Here is a 17,083-nt window from a genome sequence, read left to right as displayed (position 1 = left end):
ACTGAATATATTAAGTTACCATTTATGCTATATTAAGTTACCATTTACCATAGTGATGGTACGCGAAGAAATTTGTTAGGATACAGTTGATTGATAATCTAAGGCCCACCTTCACTATAGGCAATTAGACTTAATTTGAGATAATTAAACAAAATTATATTTTAAAATAAGACTCTTTCTCAACCATTCTCTCTGCCTTCTACGGTTTCAAAAGAAAAGGTTATAACTTATAGATAATGATAGTTATTTAAAAAAATTAAAAATTTGGTCAAATATGGGTATTCTTTTTTGTAATTAACCCAAACAAAAAAAAAATGCCAAATATTTTTTATGTCAAAAGATAGAAATTGCAAATGTGGTTTTTGGTAGCCTTTTGAATTGAAACAACATATCTAAGTTTGCAGTTTTTGCTTTTTGTCTAGAAACCACAAACTACGAGTAGGGTTTCAGCTGGTAGAAACCAAAAAGCATTTGGTTGTTGTTCCTCTTTAATTGTCCATTCTAATGAAAATACTTTCTAATCGAAGTAAAAATGGTTTTTATCTTTTATAATTAAATTAATTAAGGCCTTTTGAAATAAAAAATATATATCCAATTTTACAGTCACAATTAAAAGTTGTTATCAATAATTTATAACAGGTAAGTTGGTCGCTCACTGACTTGCTCATAAAGCCATGCTCACAAAATGAGTTATATGTGATCAACTTACCATTTATGTTATATGAATATATTAAGTAAAGTCAAAGAAATAGAATCATTTGAAATGTAAACAAAGGGTTGTCGCAACTGGGCCAAACCCAGCCCCAACCACAATAGGTTAGGCCCATGAACCAACTTGGCCAACCCTGCAATCGGCTGTTGCCGATGACCATCGCTGGCGCCGGCCGAAAATTTCCACAATTAGAGCCTACTATTAGAAACACTAGGTCAATGGGGGTTAACATACACAAAAGTGGACCACATTTCACAATTGTATTTTCGTAGATTGGATTTTTAATTTTAAAACCCATTGCCAATAGCCACCGGCCACTGTGGCCGGTGGCTTCTAGCAATCAGAGGCAACCACCTGACACCCTTATCCCTGTTGACCACATAGCCAAAAACCCCCAACATCCAACAGACGAATCTACAAAAATCTAAGTTTAAAGCTTTCAGCCAAACCAAAATATTGTGTATATACGTATATATCATCGTTGTGTGCTAAAAATCATAGTTGATAAAACTAAATGACTTATCTCCTTGTAGATCGAGGTCAATGGAGACGGAATCGAAAGCGAGAGATAGAAGGCGAGAGAGACTACCGAAGTTCCTTCGGCTCGTTATGGCTAATGTAACACCCCACTTTCTCGGGTGTGTTATAATTTAGGACAATTCTAGGATAATAAATTTTTATCTTAAAACTATTGCTAAACCATATCATTCCTTATATTCATCCCAAAATTTTCATACATCTATCTTGAAAGAGAATTGTCATAAACATCAAATGCAAACGCTAGAATCGAACATAACATCTTAACATTAATCATAAATCAATTCTTACATCTTCATTAACCATAATTAAGGTCATACATCATCATTTCTCAAAACGTTCAGAATTCAAAGTAGCAGAACTTCACTACATGGGCTACATAACATACATTCAACTCATCATACAACTCATCATGCACTTTGCTAAGTGCCATTTCATGCCTCATTCATCCTCGTTTCTGCTACAATCTCAATCTGGAACGTTTGAATATTCTAAAGGCAAAGCCCAAGTTAGATAATGAATCATCTAAGTAAGGGAACACAACATTTAATGCTCATGAATGTATGCAATTCACATAACATCATAACTCTCTATTTGGGTCGACTGCACCTTAAGATTACCTGTCATTTTTACAGTCTCCCTGTCAAACCGAGGTGTATGGGTGCACCCTTGGCAAAGCAACAGTGCAAGTACCTAATCTCAAACCCATGCAATGTATGACCGTGAATCTTATCATGCTCATATGCATATTTCATCATCAATACATGTAAATGCAATCTACATGACATACTCACATCAAGGCATAACAACATGTCAAAATTATTTACATAAAATCGGATTTTGGGATCGAACCACTTACCTTTAGCACGAGATTCGGGATACCTCAAAAAATGCGCATCGCCTTAATTTGCGTGCTCGACCTCGATTTTTGTGTCAAACCTCAAAAGTTGAACAAATCACTAATCCTCTAACACAACAATCCTATAAAACATATTTATCTATCACGAAAAATATCAATACTGTAATTTCTCCACATTTTCCTTCATTTTTCTCCCATTTTTACTTCTAAAATTCTAAATAAATACCTCTTTAACTATTTTATCTAATCTTTTTTCACAGCAAATCATAATAACCTAAGAACTTCAAGAGAAAATTATTGAACTTATCTTATTACTTCGATTTCACGCAAAATAAGGCTGATCGGTGCGAAAACCGAGACATCGAGAAGGCAAACATCAAATATTTTTGTACAACCCTCGAGAACACAATTTTCTAGAAATTATAGGATTTTTTCCCAATTTTTTCCACCTTCCATGCGCCCACACGCGGTAGGGGAGGTGGCTGCACATGAAAACTAGCGCGTACAGCCACTCGCCGGTCATCTTCCTTGGCGACAGCTAACCCGTGATGATGGATCTTGATGCCATCATCTTCTCCTCAGTTGATTCGAATGGCTATCCTTAGGCTCGAAAGAAGCACGTTAAGGCCTCATATTTGCCAACCAAAGTCTCGGCATCACGGACCACCTCTCATCTCCGGCCATCTTCGAAACCATGCCAAACGGCCACCAAAATGCTTCAAACTTACCAGAATGCATCTATTACTCATGGGTAACAAAAGTCACTTATTTTCGAGCCTCGTTTTGTTCAAAATCGAGAGCAATTTGAAGCTCCATTTGTTTGAAACCCTTGGCCACCCATCGCTATTTATAAGCAAATCTGAGCAATGAAATGCCCTTAGCCACTCAATTCAACCTCTTAAGTGCCTCAACCTCCCCTGGAATCGACCCTAGCAGACCAAAAATCTCACTTCCAGAGCTTGACAAAAATGATCGAACTTCCAATCGAAAATCTCAATTTTTCAGCCACCTTCGTGGCTGTTATCAGGCAAGACTTGACCCAAAGACGTCCCCGACCAACCCTCATGGGTTCCTTGTGGCCGATTTCGACGATTGAAATGTTGGTCGGCCATGGATGCTTTTTTTGCAAATTACACTTTCACCCCTTGAATTTTTGAAATACCATTTTGGTCCTTTTCACAAGACTCCTGAATTTTCCAAAACTCCTGTTGTGACCCTCGCATTCTAACCTTCTCATTTGACCCTCGAAGTTTTGGAAATAATGCCGTTTCGACCTCCTTCTAACAATTTCGAAAAAGTGCACTTAGATCTGAATCTTCATTTTGGTCGTAAACCCTTTTGGTTTTTCCTAAAACCGCTGAAGGGTTGCTCTACATGCCGAATATGAACCCCCTCAAGACTTCGTTGACTTCCCGGAAGTCCCCTATAACATTTTGATTTTTTAGCCTGAATCACAGTTGCATTTTAGCTGTACAGAAAATCATTCCTGATCAAATTTCTTCTGATACCATAAATCATGCCTCGAAATGCTCATCAAAGCCGTATTATTTTCCTTAGATATCTCGACTCTAGGACATTCCTTACAGTCGATTTGGTACTTATAACTGCTATCAAGCCAATTTTTCGATATTCTAAACTTACTTAAATTGCATGATAACCTCATGAAAATATGGGTTCTTACAGTTGATATGCCATCGCACAGTCGGGAGAAACAGAGACTAAATGGGAACAAGCAAGGTGGCTGGAGACGCCACCAAACGAAAGATAAAAATAAAGAAACGGTCGGAGCAAAAGCGTTAAGAGAGAGAGAGAGAGAGATCGTGTAGCAATGAGTCGAATGAACGCAAATGTTCGAGAGAAAGGGCTCAATTTTGGGTATTTAAATTGAGGGTGTAATAATTATTTTAGCTATGGGCAAAATTATAATTTGGTGAGAGATGGCACTGAGGGTGGTGCTGAGTATGGCCGAATAGCATAGCTCTTTGAACCATTCCGCATCTTATGGCAACATTAGTAGTAAAGCCCGGCCATGGCCCTTACAAATTCATCAGTGGAATGGAATGGAATGGAATGTAAGTCACACATGCATGCACACGCACGCACAGGGAAATAATGGAAGGTAAAAAAACACCATCGTTCCTAGGAGGCTGGCCACCAATTTAACTTAGCAACAACATGCTACCATTCATTTATCAAACTGGGCTTCCAAGACTTAATTTGCAAGCAACAATTATATATAAGACTCTTTATGCAAGCATGCAGCCATCCATCCCCATAATTCATCTCTATTAATTAGCGAAGATACCTCCTTTATTAAGTCCTTCCAGGCCTACCAAAGCAATAAAAATGATTTGTCTCAAAGTGGCCACCACTGGCCTCCACATTTCTCCATCTCACCCTCTCCTTAATTATCTTCTCCTCCACTCTAGGACACAGATTCCATGCCATTGGCTTCTTTCTCACACCAAGAAACCCAGAACGAGAGAGAGAGAGAGAGAGAGTTTTGTCAAGCCCCTTGCAAGAACGGCATTTCCAGGAACAACCCTGAGATGCATGGCTTGTGACAAGACTGTCTACCTCGTCAACAAGCTAACTGCCGATAACCGCGGATTTACCAAAAAGCCTGTTTCGATGCCATCACTGCAAAGGCACACTTAAGGTACAACTTAATTAGATCTCTCCTCCTGATTTTGCCATATCAAATAAGACCTTTCAGCTATTACTCTATACAATTTCTATAGCTTGGCAACTACAATTCCTTTGATGGGGTGGTGCTCTGCTGCAGGCCACATTTTGATCAACTCTACAAAAGAACTGGTAGTCTGGACAAAGCTTTTAAGGTAGAGAGATCTTTGTGGTACCAGAAGGAGAAGGCTATCAGTTTCGGATGAATCTAATCTCATGCCCTTTGACTTGCAGGGACACCAAAAGCTGTGAAACCAGATAAACCGATGGATGTTCCATCCAACTGAAAAGGTAAGAATCAAGATAATGAGCTGACAGTTCAATTTTAGACGAAACCACTCAACTATATGCTTGCTAGTAAATAATGATGTTGATGTTGATGTTGATACAAGGTTACCGTGAATGGAAGCCCATACCACCACAAGAGCTGTTTCAGATGCAGCCATAGAGGTTGCCTGATCAGCCCCTCCAACTACATTGCACATCAGGGTCGGCTTTACTGCAAGCATCACCACCTACAACTGATAAAGGAGACCAAGAGTGGAGGACGTTGGTGCCGAGCCATGATCTGCTTATGAATCATTTCAATCGTCTTCCCAATCTCCATCCAGTATGGTGCTTGCCTAGTACCCAGTGTCTGCTGTCTCTGCCATGGATTACTTCATCACTGCCAATGAAGCAGATGGATTTCTTCACTTCTCCAGTTACTGAGAACCACTTCATATGTTGTTTTTGGGTGATACCATGAGATTGTCTACATAAATGAGCCTCAGAGATGATGCATCGTGATTGAATAGATTAAATTACTTAATATTAAGATTGTATCTTTTAATGATTACACAGTAGCAATTCACAAACATTATTGGCAAGCTAGATCTGTACAAACTACATTAGATGAAACACCACATATCAACCGCTACATATATCTATTGTATCAAGAATACAACCATCTTGAGCAATAGGCTTCAGGTCTGTAATGTGATTGTTCCTAAGAAACCCAAATCCAAATGTCCCATCTCTATACCGCCATATTCGACCCTCCACATGCCGAGGGTTCATGGTAGCTCCCACAAGGTCTGGAATAACGAGATCATAGCTTGAGTTAATATATAGAATGTGTGAGACAACTTGACTGTCCATACAAGGAGGTCGCCCTAGGATGGTATCAGCTATCGCGACTTGCTGGAGATGTATGTGGTTCTCGTATAGATATTCTTCTTCAGGTGAAAATGGAGCCTCAATGAATGTTGTATTTGATGTCCAGAATACTGGGGAATAGATAGAGAATGAGTCTCCAACCCTCCGGCATGTAATACCACCAATGTCATCATAAGCTACGAGATAGAAATCCAAAGTCATGTCATCAGAAATACCCTGCAGGAGAAAAAGCATCTGCTGAGTGTAACGTACAGAATGCCATTTCACACTGCCATTTTTCTAGCTGTAAGGTAACAAATCAAAAACAAATTACAAAGCTGAGATGCCAAAAGACAGGAGAGCATTTTTCAGCAAGCAATTTTATGTAGTTTGTCAAATATCGTGTAAATGAGACCAACACGGCTCAACCTAAACTTTTATAGCATTCAATGAGGTGGCAGACCATTTACTTTTCATGTCATAAATGCAAGAAATAACCTCGTGGCCTTGGCCTGGATCCGATCTTCTCCCCTCCTATTTTCTTTGCTGCATATGCAGCAAATTTGTTTACTATAAAATAATTAGTTTGTATAAATTGTTAAACACAAACAATAATTTTTTGTATATTTAAATTGTCAACCAACTATTAGGATGACAAATAGGTACACATGAACTCTTAACACAACACAAAGTAAGTGGTTTTGGGTTAGCCTTAAATGGGTTCATGTCAAAACCAGGTCACCCAAATCCAATACGGACTATTCGTCACAGGTTTGAGTTGACTTCACTAGCTCAAAAATAGCACAAATTTTTTAACCGAATAGGTTAATCAAGTCAAATCGTGTTACCTGTATAAATCTAACCAATTTAAGCTGTGTAACCTGAAATGACCTATTTAACATAGTTTTGAAAGGCGAGAGGCGCATCGAGACGCAAAGGGTCCTGGAGCCTGAGCCTGAGGCGCAAGGCACACGAGACGAGGTGCACCTTTGAGAAGCGAGGCGCACCTTTTAGAAAAAAAAAAAAAAAACTCAAAAACTTGTAAAATCATAAACAACTATCAAATTATCAATAATAACACATGCATATCATTCATGATTTATCATCTTCAAATTCTAAACTAACAACATCAAAGTTGAAAATACTACAAGTCCACAATCAATAAACACTACAAGTCCACAATCAAGAAAATGTTTTCATTTTGAAAAATGCTATTTTTCTATATCTGGAATATTAGTGCATTATAAGGAGACATATAAGAAAATGTTTTTATTTTGAAAAACTATATCCCGATATTTGAATAGCTAATATTCATTGCTATTAAAATGATTTTTAATTAATTTTTCAAGAAATAATATGTATGTATTTTGGGGGAGGTAAAATCACTTAATTTCAAGTTTGTACTAAAACCAAAATTCTATTTTCTTATTGTTATGAATTTTGATTTTTAAGATATTTTTATTGAATCCAAATGGGGGGTACTTTCTTATTTACATTTATATATTAAAGAAATGTAAATATGTTGTAATACATGCTGGAACTGAGAAGATGGGAGGTTAGAGAGGAGAGGAAGAGAGGATGCAGGCGCAGCTGGAGTCGGGAGGAAGATGGAGTGAGGAGCGAATTGGGTTGCCCAAGTTTTAATTAAAACCTAGGTTTCATGAGGCACATCTCTTGCCCCAGCGCCTCATCGTGTAAGGCGAGGGTCTCGCTGAAATCGCCTCGCCTCCACCTAGGTGAGGCTCCGAACTAGCGCCTTGCACCTAGGCGAGTCTTTAACAACAACCCATTTTAAATATATAATACTTGAAAAACAAAATTCATAAAAATTAAAAATTAAAAATTAAAAAAAAATATGTTTTACCATTTAAATTGTTACACACCCTGCTAGTTAACCTAAAATATATCCACTTACTCATCCCTACCAACCAATATCTCTTTCTCTCTCAATCAATCTCAGAAGCTCTCTCTATCTCTCAATGCCACTCACTCGCACTGATATTGATCTCATTCTCATCCCCTTGATTTAGTGTTGTTTTTTTCCCCTTCTGTTGTCTCTGAGGTCTGGGACTACATCTGCAATCCCTATCTTTTTCCTATTACCTCGTGTAGTTAGTTTTTTAGTTTATATAATGTTGCACTGTTAACTTAGTATTTATTGTAAATGTGCAGATGGATTGCAATACTGTTATGATTTATGACAAAAACACTGTTGTTAGAATCTTACGATTCACGATTTAAATCGTATGATTCGATTCGATTCGATTCATATAGAAATTGAGTCGAATCTATAGGGTGAATCTAAAATCTCTTATAATCGTATGATTCACGATTTGACTCGTACGATTCGACTCGATTCATATAGAAATCGAGTCGAATTTATAGAATGAATCGAAAATCCCTTAGAATCAACTATGGATCGGACGAATCGACCGTGAATCGCATGAATAGCACGATTCGTCCGATTCATCCAATTCGAGTGACTTCGTCTGCATGTGCACTTTAATCAAATATTCATTCGATTTGACTATCTTTGAAAACAAAGAAGCAGATGAAAATGATGAAGATGATGATGCTCTTGAACTTGAAGATGAAGATGATTGATAACTAGTGAAGATTATGGACAATGAAGTTTATTAGTAACCTTATAGTTGTAGTTTTTTTTTTTTCTTTCTAGCTTGTTATTTTGAAAGTGGTTTGGTTTGGTGCAATTTGAATTTAAAGGCAACATGAATATACTTTTGCCTTTTGGTATAATTTTAAACTTAGCAAATATATTTAGAAGTTTATTTATCTATTTATATTTAAAAGAATTGATCATGGTGGACACATTATTTATTTTCTATGGATATATATTATTTATAGTTGAAATTGAGAATGTGTACCGAATCTTACGATTCGATTCGATTCTCGATTCACGATTCATAAAATAAGGATTTCGATTCTCGATTAGACTCTCGATTTAACAATTATGGACAAAAATGCTGCAACTGAAGGGAACAGCGATAAGGTTCATGAAGTGAAGCAGCATGGGATATATGCCTGATGGAAGACAAGAAGGCAAATATTTTTTAGCAGAAATAATTTTCCGGACAAATACAGAAACTAGTATATTTCTTTTATTTGTCTTTAACATTTTCTATCTCTTCCTTTGTTTTTTTTCTTTCCCAAGTAGTTTTAGAAAGATTAACTTCAATTGTTTAGTGTTCTAATTAGGAAATGGTTTTAATTTTTGGTTACGTTTCCGAATTAGGTAGGATTTATAATCTACATAAATCTTTTTGAGATGTATTCTTAGGTAGCCTTGATTATTGAATTGAATATTGCGTTGAGATATTAAGTTTTTTGTTTGTTCCTGTTCATCCTCTTAGTTCTGCATCGGTGCCAGTGTCAATACTGCTAAAGGTGGTCAACATTGCTTTCTCCTTCCCTAAATATAACCAATTCAGTGGGGAACAACTTCTTAATCAACTACTCTAGTACAGTATCGACTCCCTTAGATCTGACAGAGTTCTCTCTTCCTTGTAGAGAGAATTAGGCGGGACATGAGATGGAGGGAAGGAAGAAATTAGAGAATTGAGGGAGGAGAATTGAGAATGAAATGAGAGGGAGAGAGAATCAGATATGGAAATTGAATGAGAAACATTTCAAATTGTATTCAATGCTTCACAATGAATTTGGGACAAGCTTACATACTCGGTCCCGACGAGAAGTTGGACAGTTACCACTTCCCGCATTCAAATTTACACTTTCGCCCATTACACTTACACTATCAGCAATTATACTTATTACAGTAGTTCCCCACATAGGTACAAGACATACAGGCTGCAGAATCCACTTCTAATTCGCCAATTAGTAAAGTCAAAGCTAATCCTCAAGCCTCGCTAAAACATCATCAAGAGCAAGTTAGGTTTATTCTGAAAATGCAGGAGTGCAATTAAAAGTCTCGCTAATGTTTTCCATTTGGTAAGAAGAAACTTGACCAACTACTACATCACAACTGGAGATAACCTACACAGTCCAAACCCTAGTAACACATGCACATCAGTAACATGTTAAACTGTCAGGCTTTATAAGTATTCTGCCTTAAATAATAGTAAGACCAAGCAATTCTGTTACTGTTTCTATGCTGTGACTCTGCAAGTGAGGCATAAAACCAACAAGAGCAAATATAATAACTTACAATATCCAATAACTAGAGAAACAAGATTCAAAGAATGCATTGTGAAGACAATAACAGATCAAAAAACAGCCCCGTGGGGGGGGGGGGGGGGGGGGGGGGGGGAACCCCGATATGGGGAAAAAGAAAAGAGAGTTTTGTAGCCTGTGAGATTGTAATTTGCTTGCAGGTATAAATTAAACTGCATGACAGAACACGCAAATTTCTAATGAGAGGTAGCAAGACAAACAGAACAGCAATGCCACCCCTTCAGTAAACCCTCAACAAGAACATATCAGGCCTTAATCACACTAGATGGGATCACCTAAATGAATTTGTTAGTTCATAATCTCTAGTAAAACCTAAAAAAGTGCACGCTAAATTACATAAAAAAGCAGACTTTCTAAAAAACTGTAGCAACAAAAAGAAGAACAACACCATCTTCCATGAACAATCCACAGGTATAAATTAAAATGCATAAAGGAGCACACCAATATCTAACAAAATGCATCAACAGAAGAACAAGGAAGCTACCTTCCACAAACCCTGCAAAGGTTTCGATGGCGTCGGCGACCAATTAATAACCTTCACAAAATGCTCAGGATCCCACTTCCTTCTCCCCTGCTTCTCCTTTTCTCTCCTCCTCTGCCTCCTCGCCACCCTGTCCCCGCCCGGGCTCGTCCGGTTCGCAAAGTACTGATAAATCTCCGACATCAACGGGTCAGGCAATCTCACCGGGGACCCACTCTCCTCCACGAAACTAAATTTTTTTTCCTCCATAGAATTCGAGTAGGCGAAGTTAATATTTTCCTCGACCACTAAGTGACATTTACCCATAAAATAAACATTAACCGCTAGCAATTCATTCTCTCGGAAACTAAATTCACTTGATTGAACCACGTCAACAGCCGATTCGGATCTACAATCGGGATCGAGAAAACTCACGGGCGAACCATCAGGCATGACGCTCAGCCAGAGAAACGGAGTCTTTACAACCTGATACGTCCTAGTCTTCGACGGGAAAACCCTAGAGCCCACGACGAAAGAGGGGCCCCATTCGAAAAAGACGAGCGTGGGCGAGGCGGCTCCGGCGGCGTTCTTGCCCTGGCCGCTGCGGCGCCAGAAGCCAATCAAGTTCTCGTACTCGTTTAGGGTTCTGTACAGCCGCCGGTAGTTGACATTGCCCTGGCCCCATTTGGCGATCTGGGTCCTGGAGCCCCAGCGGCGGTGGCAGAGGGCGAACCAGAGCTTGCCGTCGCTGCGGCAGAGGGAGAGGAAGCGCTTCGACGTGCAGGCGAAGGTGGCGAGCTCCGACGGAGCGAGGAACGAGAGGACGGAGAACTGAACATCTTCGGGGAAATCGGAGAAGGAAAAAGAAAACGAAATCCTTTGTTCGTCGGCCGTGAGGTTCGCCATAGAATCGGGTAATGGGTATGCCGCTGGTTGGCTGAATTAATCGATTTAGGGTTCAGCAAAACAAGGAGATCGATCGAGACAAGAAATAGGGAAAATTAGTATTTGGAGAGCGAGAAGATTCTCGAGAAAGACCGAAGGGGGGAATGGTTGCCTCTGTTCTGGAGATTGATTGAGACAAGGAAGAGGGAAAAAATTTTAGTATTTGGAAAGCGAAAAGATTCTTGAGAAAGACCAGAGGGGGGAATGGTTACTTCTGTTCTGACATTTCGGTTGGGGCAATGCAAGGCGGTGCCAGCTCGCGGCCGCGGGCTTCCCAAGCTAATTTAATAATCAAATTCAATTTACTGACGTGACATAATCTTGTCTCTTCAATGATTCAATAATAAATTTATATAAACAAATGATTTTTCAATAATTAAATATCTCGTTATTATGTATTGATTATATCACTATTATGTTATTGAATTTTAAATATAGTGATTAATTTAAATATTAAAATTTTTACCAATAAATTGAATCCACTTTCATTTAAATGTAGCGGCTTATTTCTTCAACCTTGACCAATTTTTAGGTTAAGGAGGAATAATTAGATCTTGTTATTGATTTTGAAAATTTTGATAATGCAATTTATAAAGATGATGAATTCTCAATTGACAATGAATAGGATATGAACTACCCATTTGGTCAAGGTAAATGCCTTCTAAATTTTAAATTTTATATCTTTTAATAAAAAATATATGAAATTATATAAATTACTGTTTGTGACATATTTTGTTTGATATTTTACCATTTCATATGTTATTTTTGTGGATGATGTAGCAAATGATGATATTATTAATGTATTATGGACTATATATAATATTAGTCAAAAGCATATTTTTCTTATTGAACTTTTATGTTTTTTTCTTGTGAAATTTTAATTTCTTTTATAATTTTAAATACGTCTCTAAACTATGCAAAATCACTAATTTAAACACTTAACTAACAAGTGATATCCACATGCGTTGACATGATAGTTTTTCAACGTCTCCTCAGCTCCATACCTTTCTCTTTAGTGCATCTTTTTTCTTTGTCATCTTATTAACTCCATTTCTCTGTCTAACAACGTCTCTTCAACTACCTTTCTCATTTTTCAATTGCATCTCCGAGCCTTCTCCAGTATCTTTTTTCTCTCTCTAACATTTCATTAGCTCCTTTTATTTCTTTAGCAATGTCTTCTCAACTCTTCTCTCTTTATTTGGTGACGTCTACTTAGCTTCATCACTTTATTTAGCAAAGTTACAAATTTTTACTCAGGTAACTGAAACAACTAAAAGTAAATGAGAAGGATCTGAAAAATAAAAAGAAAAATGAAAAGGCCAAAGCTATAGGTGCTCATAATTTATACATAGCTGATTGTGAAAAATCATATTCTTTCTCATCATTAAAATCAAGAGAGCGAAAAAATAAAGGAAATTAAGAAGACATAATCGAATAGAAAGAGAAAACTAAGAATAAGAGATTGGAGATATCGCCAAATCTAAAATGATGCAACTAGAAATAGAGAAAATTGAGATGACACAAGATAGAGAAAAGAAACGTAGCAGGAGAAAACACAAGAGACATCAAAGAGAAAGAGAGATCAAAGCTAAAGATAGAGGTGAAACTATATACAATTGAGGGTGTGTAATTGCCTTTCTTAACTTTTAAAATTGTCCCTGACCCTTGTTGTAATGCATATAAATTATTATATTTTTTTACACTTGTCTTCCTTAAAATAAAAAAGATGATAGACAATGCGCTCTCCTTTACCCAAAGTGTTGATTCTGTCATTGGAATGAGAGAGGAGTTAGGAAGATGTCAAAAAAAATGAGACATTGAAAAAAAGAAAAAATGAGTCAAAGAGACACTAGAAAACTGTCAAATTTACATGTGTATTTATTGTTTATATGTTTAAATAAGTAATTTTACATGATTTATAAATATATTTAAAAATCACAAAAATTTTAAAGTTTCACGTAAAATTTAGGAACAAAAATTACTTTTTACTATATAAAATTTGAATTGCGAGGTTAGTATTATTATTATTATAAATATTTATTTAATGAAAAATTAAAATGAACTGACCCAATTCGACCAGTGCCGTTTCGGTTGGATGTGAAAACATTGATTAAAGTAACTGAAAAAATAAATATATTATTATATCATTAACGGATTATACCACTTTAATAAAGATGTAATATAGTACATGCAGATATTTTCTCCCTCCTAACATGGCAACATAACCAGGGAGTCTTCGTCTGATTTCATACTTCACTGGCGTTCGATTTGGACCGCCGGAACTCTCCGGCCTCACGTTTCCGATCAACAGATTCCGGCTGCGTCTCGTCCGTCCCATCCCTGGAATCTCGACGGTGATGAGCGCTCTTCCCATCTCTTTCCCTTTCACCGCAGCCGAACATCTGAGCCAACAACTCCTCGATTGCCGCCGGCGATAAACAGGACTTCACCCCCAAAACAGAGGCATAAGTGTTCAAAAACTCGGTATAAGCCGGCACAATGAGCGTCACAGTGGCCTCCCTGATTTGCTCTCTCAAGTCCGGATCAGGCACCCTGTAAGAGCTTCTATGGCGATGTAGTATCTCATTGAAGCCGTTTGTGAAGGCTTGCATTTTCCCTCTCGCCATGGCTTCCACGCCTTCCTTGGTCACTTTCTTCATCTCTTCCTTGTCCAGAAATCTCACCAGAGCGCCCCAAGCTTGCTTCTGGTATAAGTACGCCGCTTCTTCGGCGACAACCTTGTACTTCTTCTTCATGTACTGGTCACCGACCAGCTTCGCAAGTTCAGAGTTTTTGGTTCTCATGTAAATGTACCTGATATAGAAGAAGATTAAAGTTAGCCTTCAGTCTACTAGTTTAAACCTTTAGATGAGATCACTCACTGTTAACAATTTAACAGTACCAGAAGGTGTTCATAGTGAAAACATGGGGGAGGACTTTGTCCTTGTATCTCGATCTCTTTGTTTCCACGTTCCTCTGAAGAGCTTCCATCACGTTGATAATAGCGTCTTTGAGCAAGTTCTCCTCGGTTTCCAGCTTCGAGAAAATCCCGGCTTTCCATATTTGCTCAGTTCGAAGCACTTTCGCCATTGAGGCGCTGTATGCATCGGTGGCGAGGTACTTGAGATAGTTGGTCGCGTACCGGACGATCTTCGGGATCGAGCCGTCGGGCGGCGGCGGGAAGCCGTCTTGGTTGCCTTCGATTTGCAGGCCCAATTCCCAGAACACCTTGCTGGCGGAGTGGACGAGGAGCTTCTCAAGCTCCCGGAACCGGAGGCAGATATCGGCGCCGGCGTCGCCTTCGAACACGTCGGAGAATGTGGTTTTGAGCTTCTCCAAGGCTTCGAACATGTCGAGCAGTTTGAACAGCTTCTGGGGCTCTTTGCTGCTCCTGGAGACCCCTTCGCCAAACCGGAAGAAGACGGCCATGATCTTGTCGGCGATCTTGACGAAGCATTCCAGCCATATCAGGCCGTCCATGATGTTCCCCAGGACTTGACTGCAGAGATTCTTCTCCGATAGAAGAACGGTTTTGACTGCGAGTTCGAAGTGTTGGATCCAGAGAGTAATGGATGTCTCCAAGCTCTCCCATTCCATCTCATCGACCTCTTCGGCAGTGTATGTTCTCAGGTAGTCTGGGTTCAGCCTCATCAGCGCTTTTGCTGCTCTTCTATATCTCACCTGTTCCACGAACAGACATAGAAATAATCTGTTCAAGACTTAAGAGGGTCAAGCAACACCTATGAAACTTTTTAAGTCTAATAATACTTCATTAAATAATTAGGTCATTACCAACTCATGGGCGTTTGTTCCACCCACTACTAAATTATGGCTCAAAGTGGTAACCAACATGAACAGTAGATAAATGAATTGGGTGAGCAACGATCCAAAATGAGATAAAAAGTTTAATGCATTGTTATTGTTTATTAAAGTAGATTTGTTAACTGTTATTACCTTGACAAAGATGTCGACACAGATATCCAAGCAATCGTTGGCAGCAAGGGTCTCCGAAATCTGCCTGAGAACTTCAACTTCAAGCTTAGAACCCAAACCGGCAGCCACGATCGACGTCTCCTCAGCCTGATCGCCGTCATCTCCTAGCGCCTCGCCGATGTTCCGGTGCCTCATCTGCTGCAAAATGGCCTCAAACTCATCCTGCAGATTGAGCAAAGCCTCGTCCAGCAATCCGTCAAACCTTATCGCATCGACCTCCGTTTCACACAAAGCCTTGAGCGTGATCAACGTCTCTCTCAGCCGATGAATCCTGTACTGATCGGTCGCCTTAGTCCGGCTCAGAAACTCCACAACCTCCTGAAGCTTCTGGATTGCCGGCTCGCACTCTTGACTGATCGAATTAATCGCCGAATTCAGCTTGTTCACGCAATCCACGTATTTCTCCAGCCGCTTCAGCCGCGATTTCGGCGACTTCTCCCTGGATAGCTTGGACGAGAGAGCGAGCAGCTTGCTCTGGAGAGACTCCGAGACCTTGAAGCTCTCGATGAGCGCCAGCGCCGGCGAGACGGCACGGTTGATTCTGGAGTCGAGAGCTTTGGTGGCTATGGACAACGAATGCAGAGGGGCGATCCTTCTTGAAGCCGTGGCTAGGGTTTTCTGAAAGGCGTCGAATTTGTCGTCCATATTCTCGAGATTCGCCTCCAGTGCTGCGGAGGCTTGGAGCTGGTTCTTGAGCTCGGAACACGCCGACTCTAGCTTGGCGAGAGTGGATTCGTCTTCTTCGATCTCCATGGATGGTCTGAAACAGAGTTTTTGGGGAGCTCGATCGACTGGTTAAATGGTTTTTGATAAGTGAGAATCACAATGTGGCGATAGAACTAGCCGGATATTCTGCTGCTCGATCCCATCGAAGAACAAATGGCATTTGCGATCGGAAACGGACAAGGGAGCGATTTAAAAAGGCCGGTGGGGCTTGAATCAGTCCAAAAGGTAACGGAAATATTGTGACCTAGGACTAGTCGAAATGGCCCGATAATTCTAAGGACCAACTGGGCTTTCTTCTAAGCCTTACTTAAGTTGGGCTTGGATCGCTTGAAGCCCGGTCCATCTGTCCAAAACTGGAAATAGAATTTTTCCTTCTTGGGTTAAATAACACCAAGCACCTTGAGTTTTGGCAAAAAGACTCGTGACATTTGAAAATTGACAAATATCTCACTTGAGCTTATTAACTATGCATCACTTTCCTAGAAAAATGATTGTTAATTTTTTTTAAATACTAAAATGTCATTTCTCTCTCATCTCAAGCTTTTTTAAAAATTACAAAACAATAAAAATAACAAAAAAACCAATAATAGTATTGACTCCATTAAGCAATTAAGGAAACCCAAATCATTGGGTTCAATCAATGGAGCCCAACGATCTGGATTCCTTCAAGAGAAACACATTGTTGTTTTTTATTGGTGAGAAAAATTGGGCGAAGAGTTTTACATAGTGAAAAAGACAGACGAAAATATAGATTAAAAAGTTTGACATATTTGACAATGATGTGGTTGTAAAACCTTTATTGTTAATGAGGTTGTTAAGA

The 17,083-nt window shown here is 39.0% G+C and overlaps 3 protein-coding genes across 3 annotated transcripts; all 3 read right to left on the bottom strand.

The window, feature by feature from the left end:
- Window positions 1-4,266: 4,266 nt before the first annotated feature.
- On the bottom strand, window positions 4,267-5,435 carry LOC127808950 (uncharacterized). Its single transcript, XM_052347701.1, has 2 exons — window positions 5,191-5,435; window positions 4,267-5,076 (listed from the first exon to the last, which is right to left on the bottom strand). The coding sequence occupies exons 1-2, from the start codon at window positions 5,300-5,302 to the stop codon at window positions 4,844-4,846; spliced, it is 345 nt and encodes a 114-aa protein (XP_052203661.1). The 5' UTR covers window positions 5,303-5,435; the 3' UTR covers window positions 4,267-4,843.
- Window positions 5,436-5,579: 144 nt separating this feature from the next.
- LOC127808949 (F-box protein At3g12350-like) lies at window positions 5,580-11,796 on the bottom strand. Its single transcript, XM_052347700.1, has 2 exons — window positions 10,624-11,796; window positions 5,580-6,167 (listed from the first exon to the last, which is right to left on the bottom strand). The coding sequence occupies exons 1-2, from the start codon at window positions 11,503-11,505 to the stop codon at window positions 5,703-5,705; spliced, it is 1,347 nt and encodes a 448-aa protein (XP_052203660.1). The 5' UTR covers window positions 11,506-11,796; the 3' UTR covers window positions 5,580-5,702.
- A 1,864-nt stretch (window positions 11,797-13,660) lies between these two features.
- LOC127808265 (exocyst complex component EXO70I-like) lies at window positions 13,661-16,412 on the bottom strand. Its single transcript, XM_052346726.1, has 3 exons — window positions 15,499-16,412; window positions 14,447-15,225; window positions 13,661-14,358 (listed from the first exon to the last, which is right to left on the bottom strand). The coding sequence occupies exons 1-3, from the start codon at window positions 16,288-16,290 to the stop codon at window positions 13,791-13,793; spliced, it is 2,139 nt and encodes a 712-aa protein (XP_052202686.1). The 5' UTR covers window positions 16,291-16,412; the 3' UTR covers window positions 13,661-13,790.
- Window positions 16,413-17,083: the final 671 nt, after the last annotated feature.

The sequence above is a fragment of the Diospyros lotus genome, chromosome 8, assembly GCF_014633365.1.
Source record: "Diospyros lotus cultivar Yz01 chromosome 8, ASM1463336v1, whole genome shotgun sequence".
Taxonomy (NCBI): domain Eukaryota; kingdom Viridiplantae; phylum Streptophyta; class Magnoliopsida; order Ericales; family Ebenaceae; genus Diospyros; species Diospyros lotus.
The sequence above is the reverse complement of the archived record's forward strand: the minus strand, read 5'-3'. Positions and strand labels throughout refer to the sequence as shown.

Coding starts and splice junctions, on each gene's coding strand:
- LOC127808950 (XM_052347701.1), bottom strand. CDS start 5,302: ATGCTTGCAGTAAAGCCGACCCTGATGTGCAATGTAGTTGGAGGGGCT. Junction 5,077..5,190: donor GGTATGGGCTTCCATTCACG/GTAACCTTGTAT, acceptor TTACCTTTTCAG/TTGGATGGAACATCCATCGG.
- LOC127808949 (XM_052347700.1), bottom strand. CDS start 11,505: ATGGCGAACCTCACGGCCGACGAACAAAGGATTTCGTTTTCTTTTTCC. Junction 6,168..10,623: donor CTTTGCAGGGTTTGTGGAAG/GTAGCTTCCTTG, acceptor TTTCTCCTGCAG/GGTATTTCTGATGACATGAC.
- LOC127808265 (XM_052346726.1), bottom strand. CDS start 16,290: ATGGAGATCGAAGAAGACGAATCCACTCTCGCCAAGCTAGAGTCGGCG. Junction 15,226..15,498: donor GTGTCGACATCTTTGTCAAG/GTAATAACAGTT, acceptor TTCGTGGAACAG/GTGAGATATAGAAGAGCAGC. Junction 14,359..14,446: donor TTCACTATGAACACCTTCTG/GTACTGTTAAAT, acceptor CTTCTATATCAG/GTACATTTACATGAGAACCA.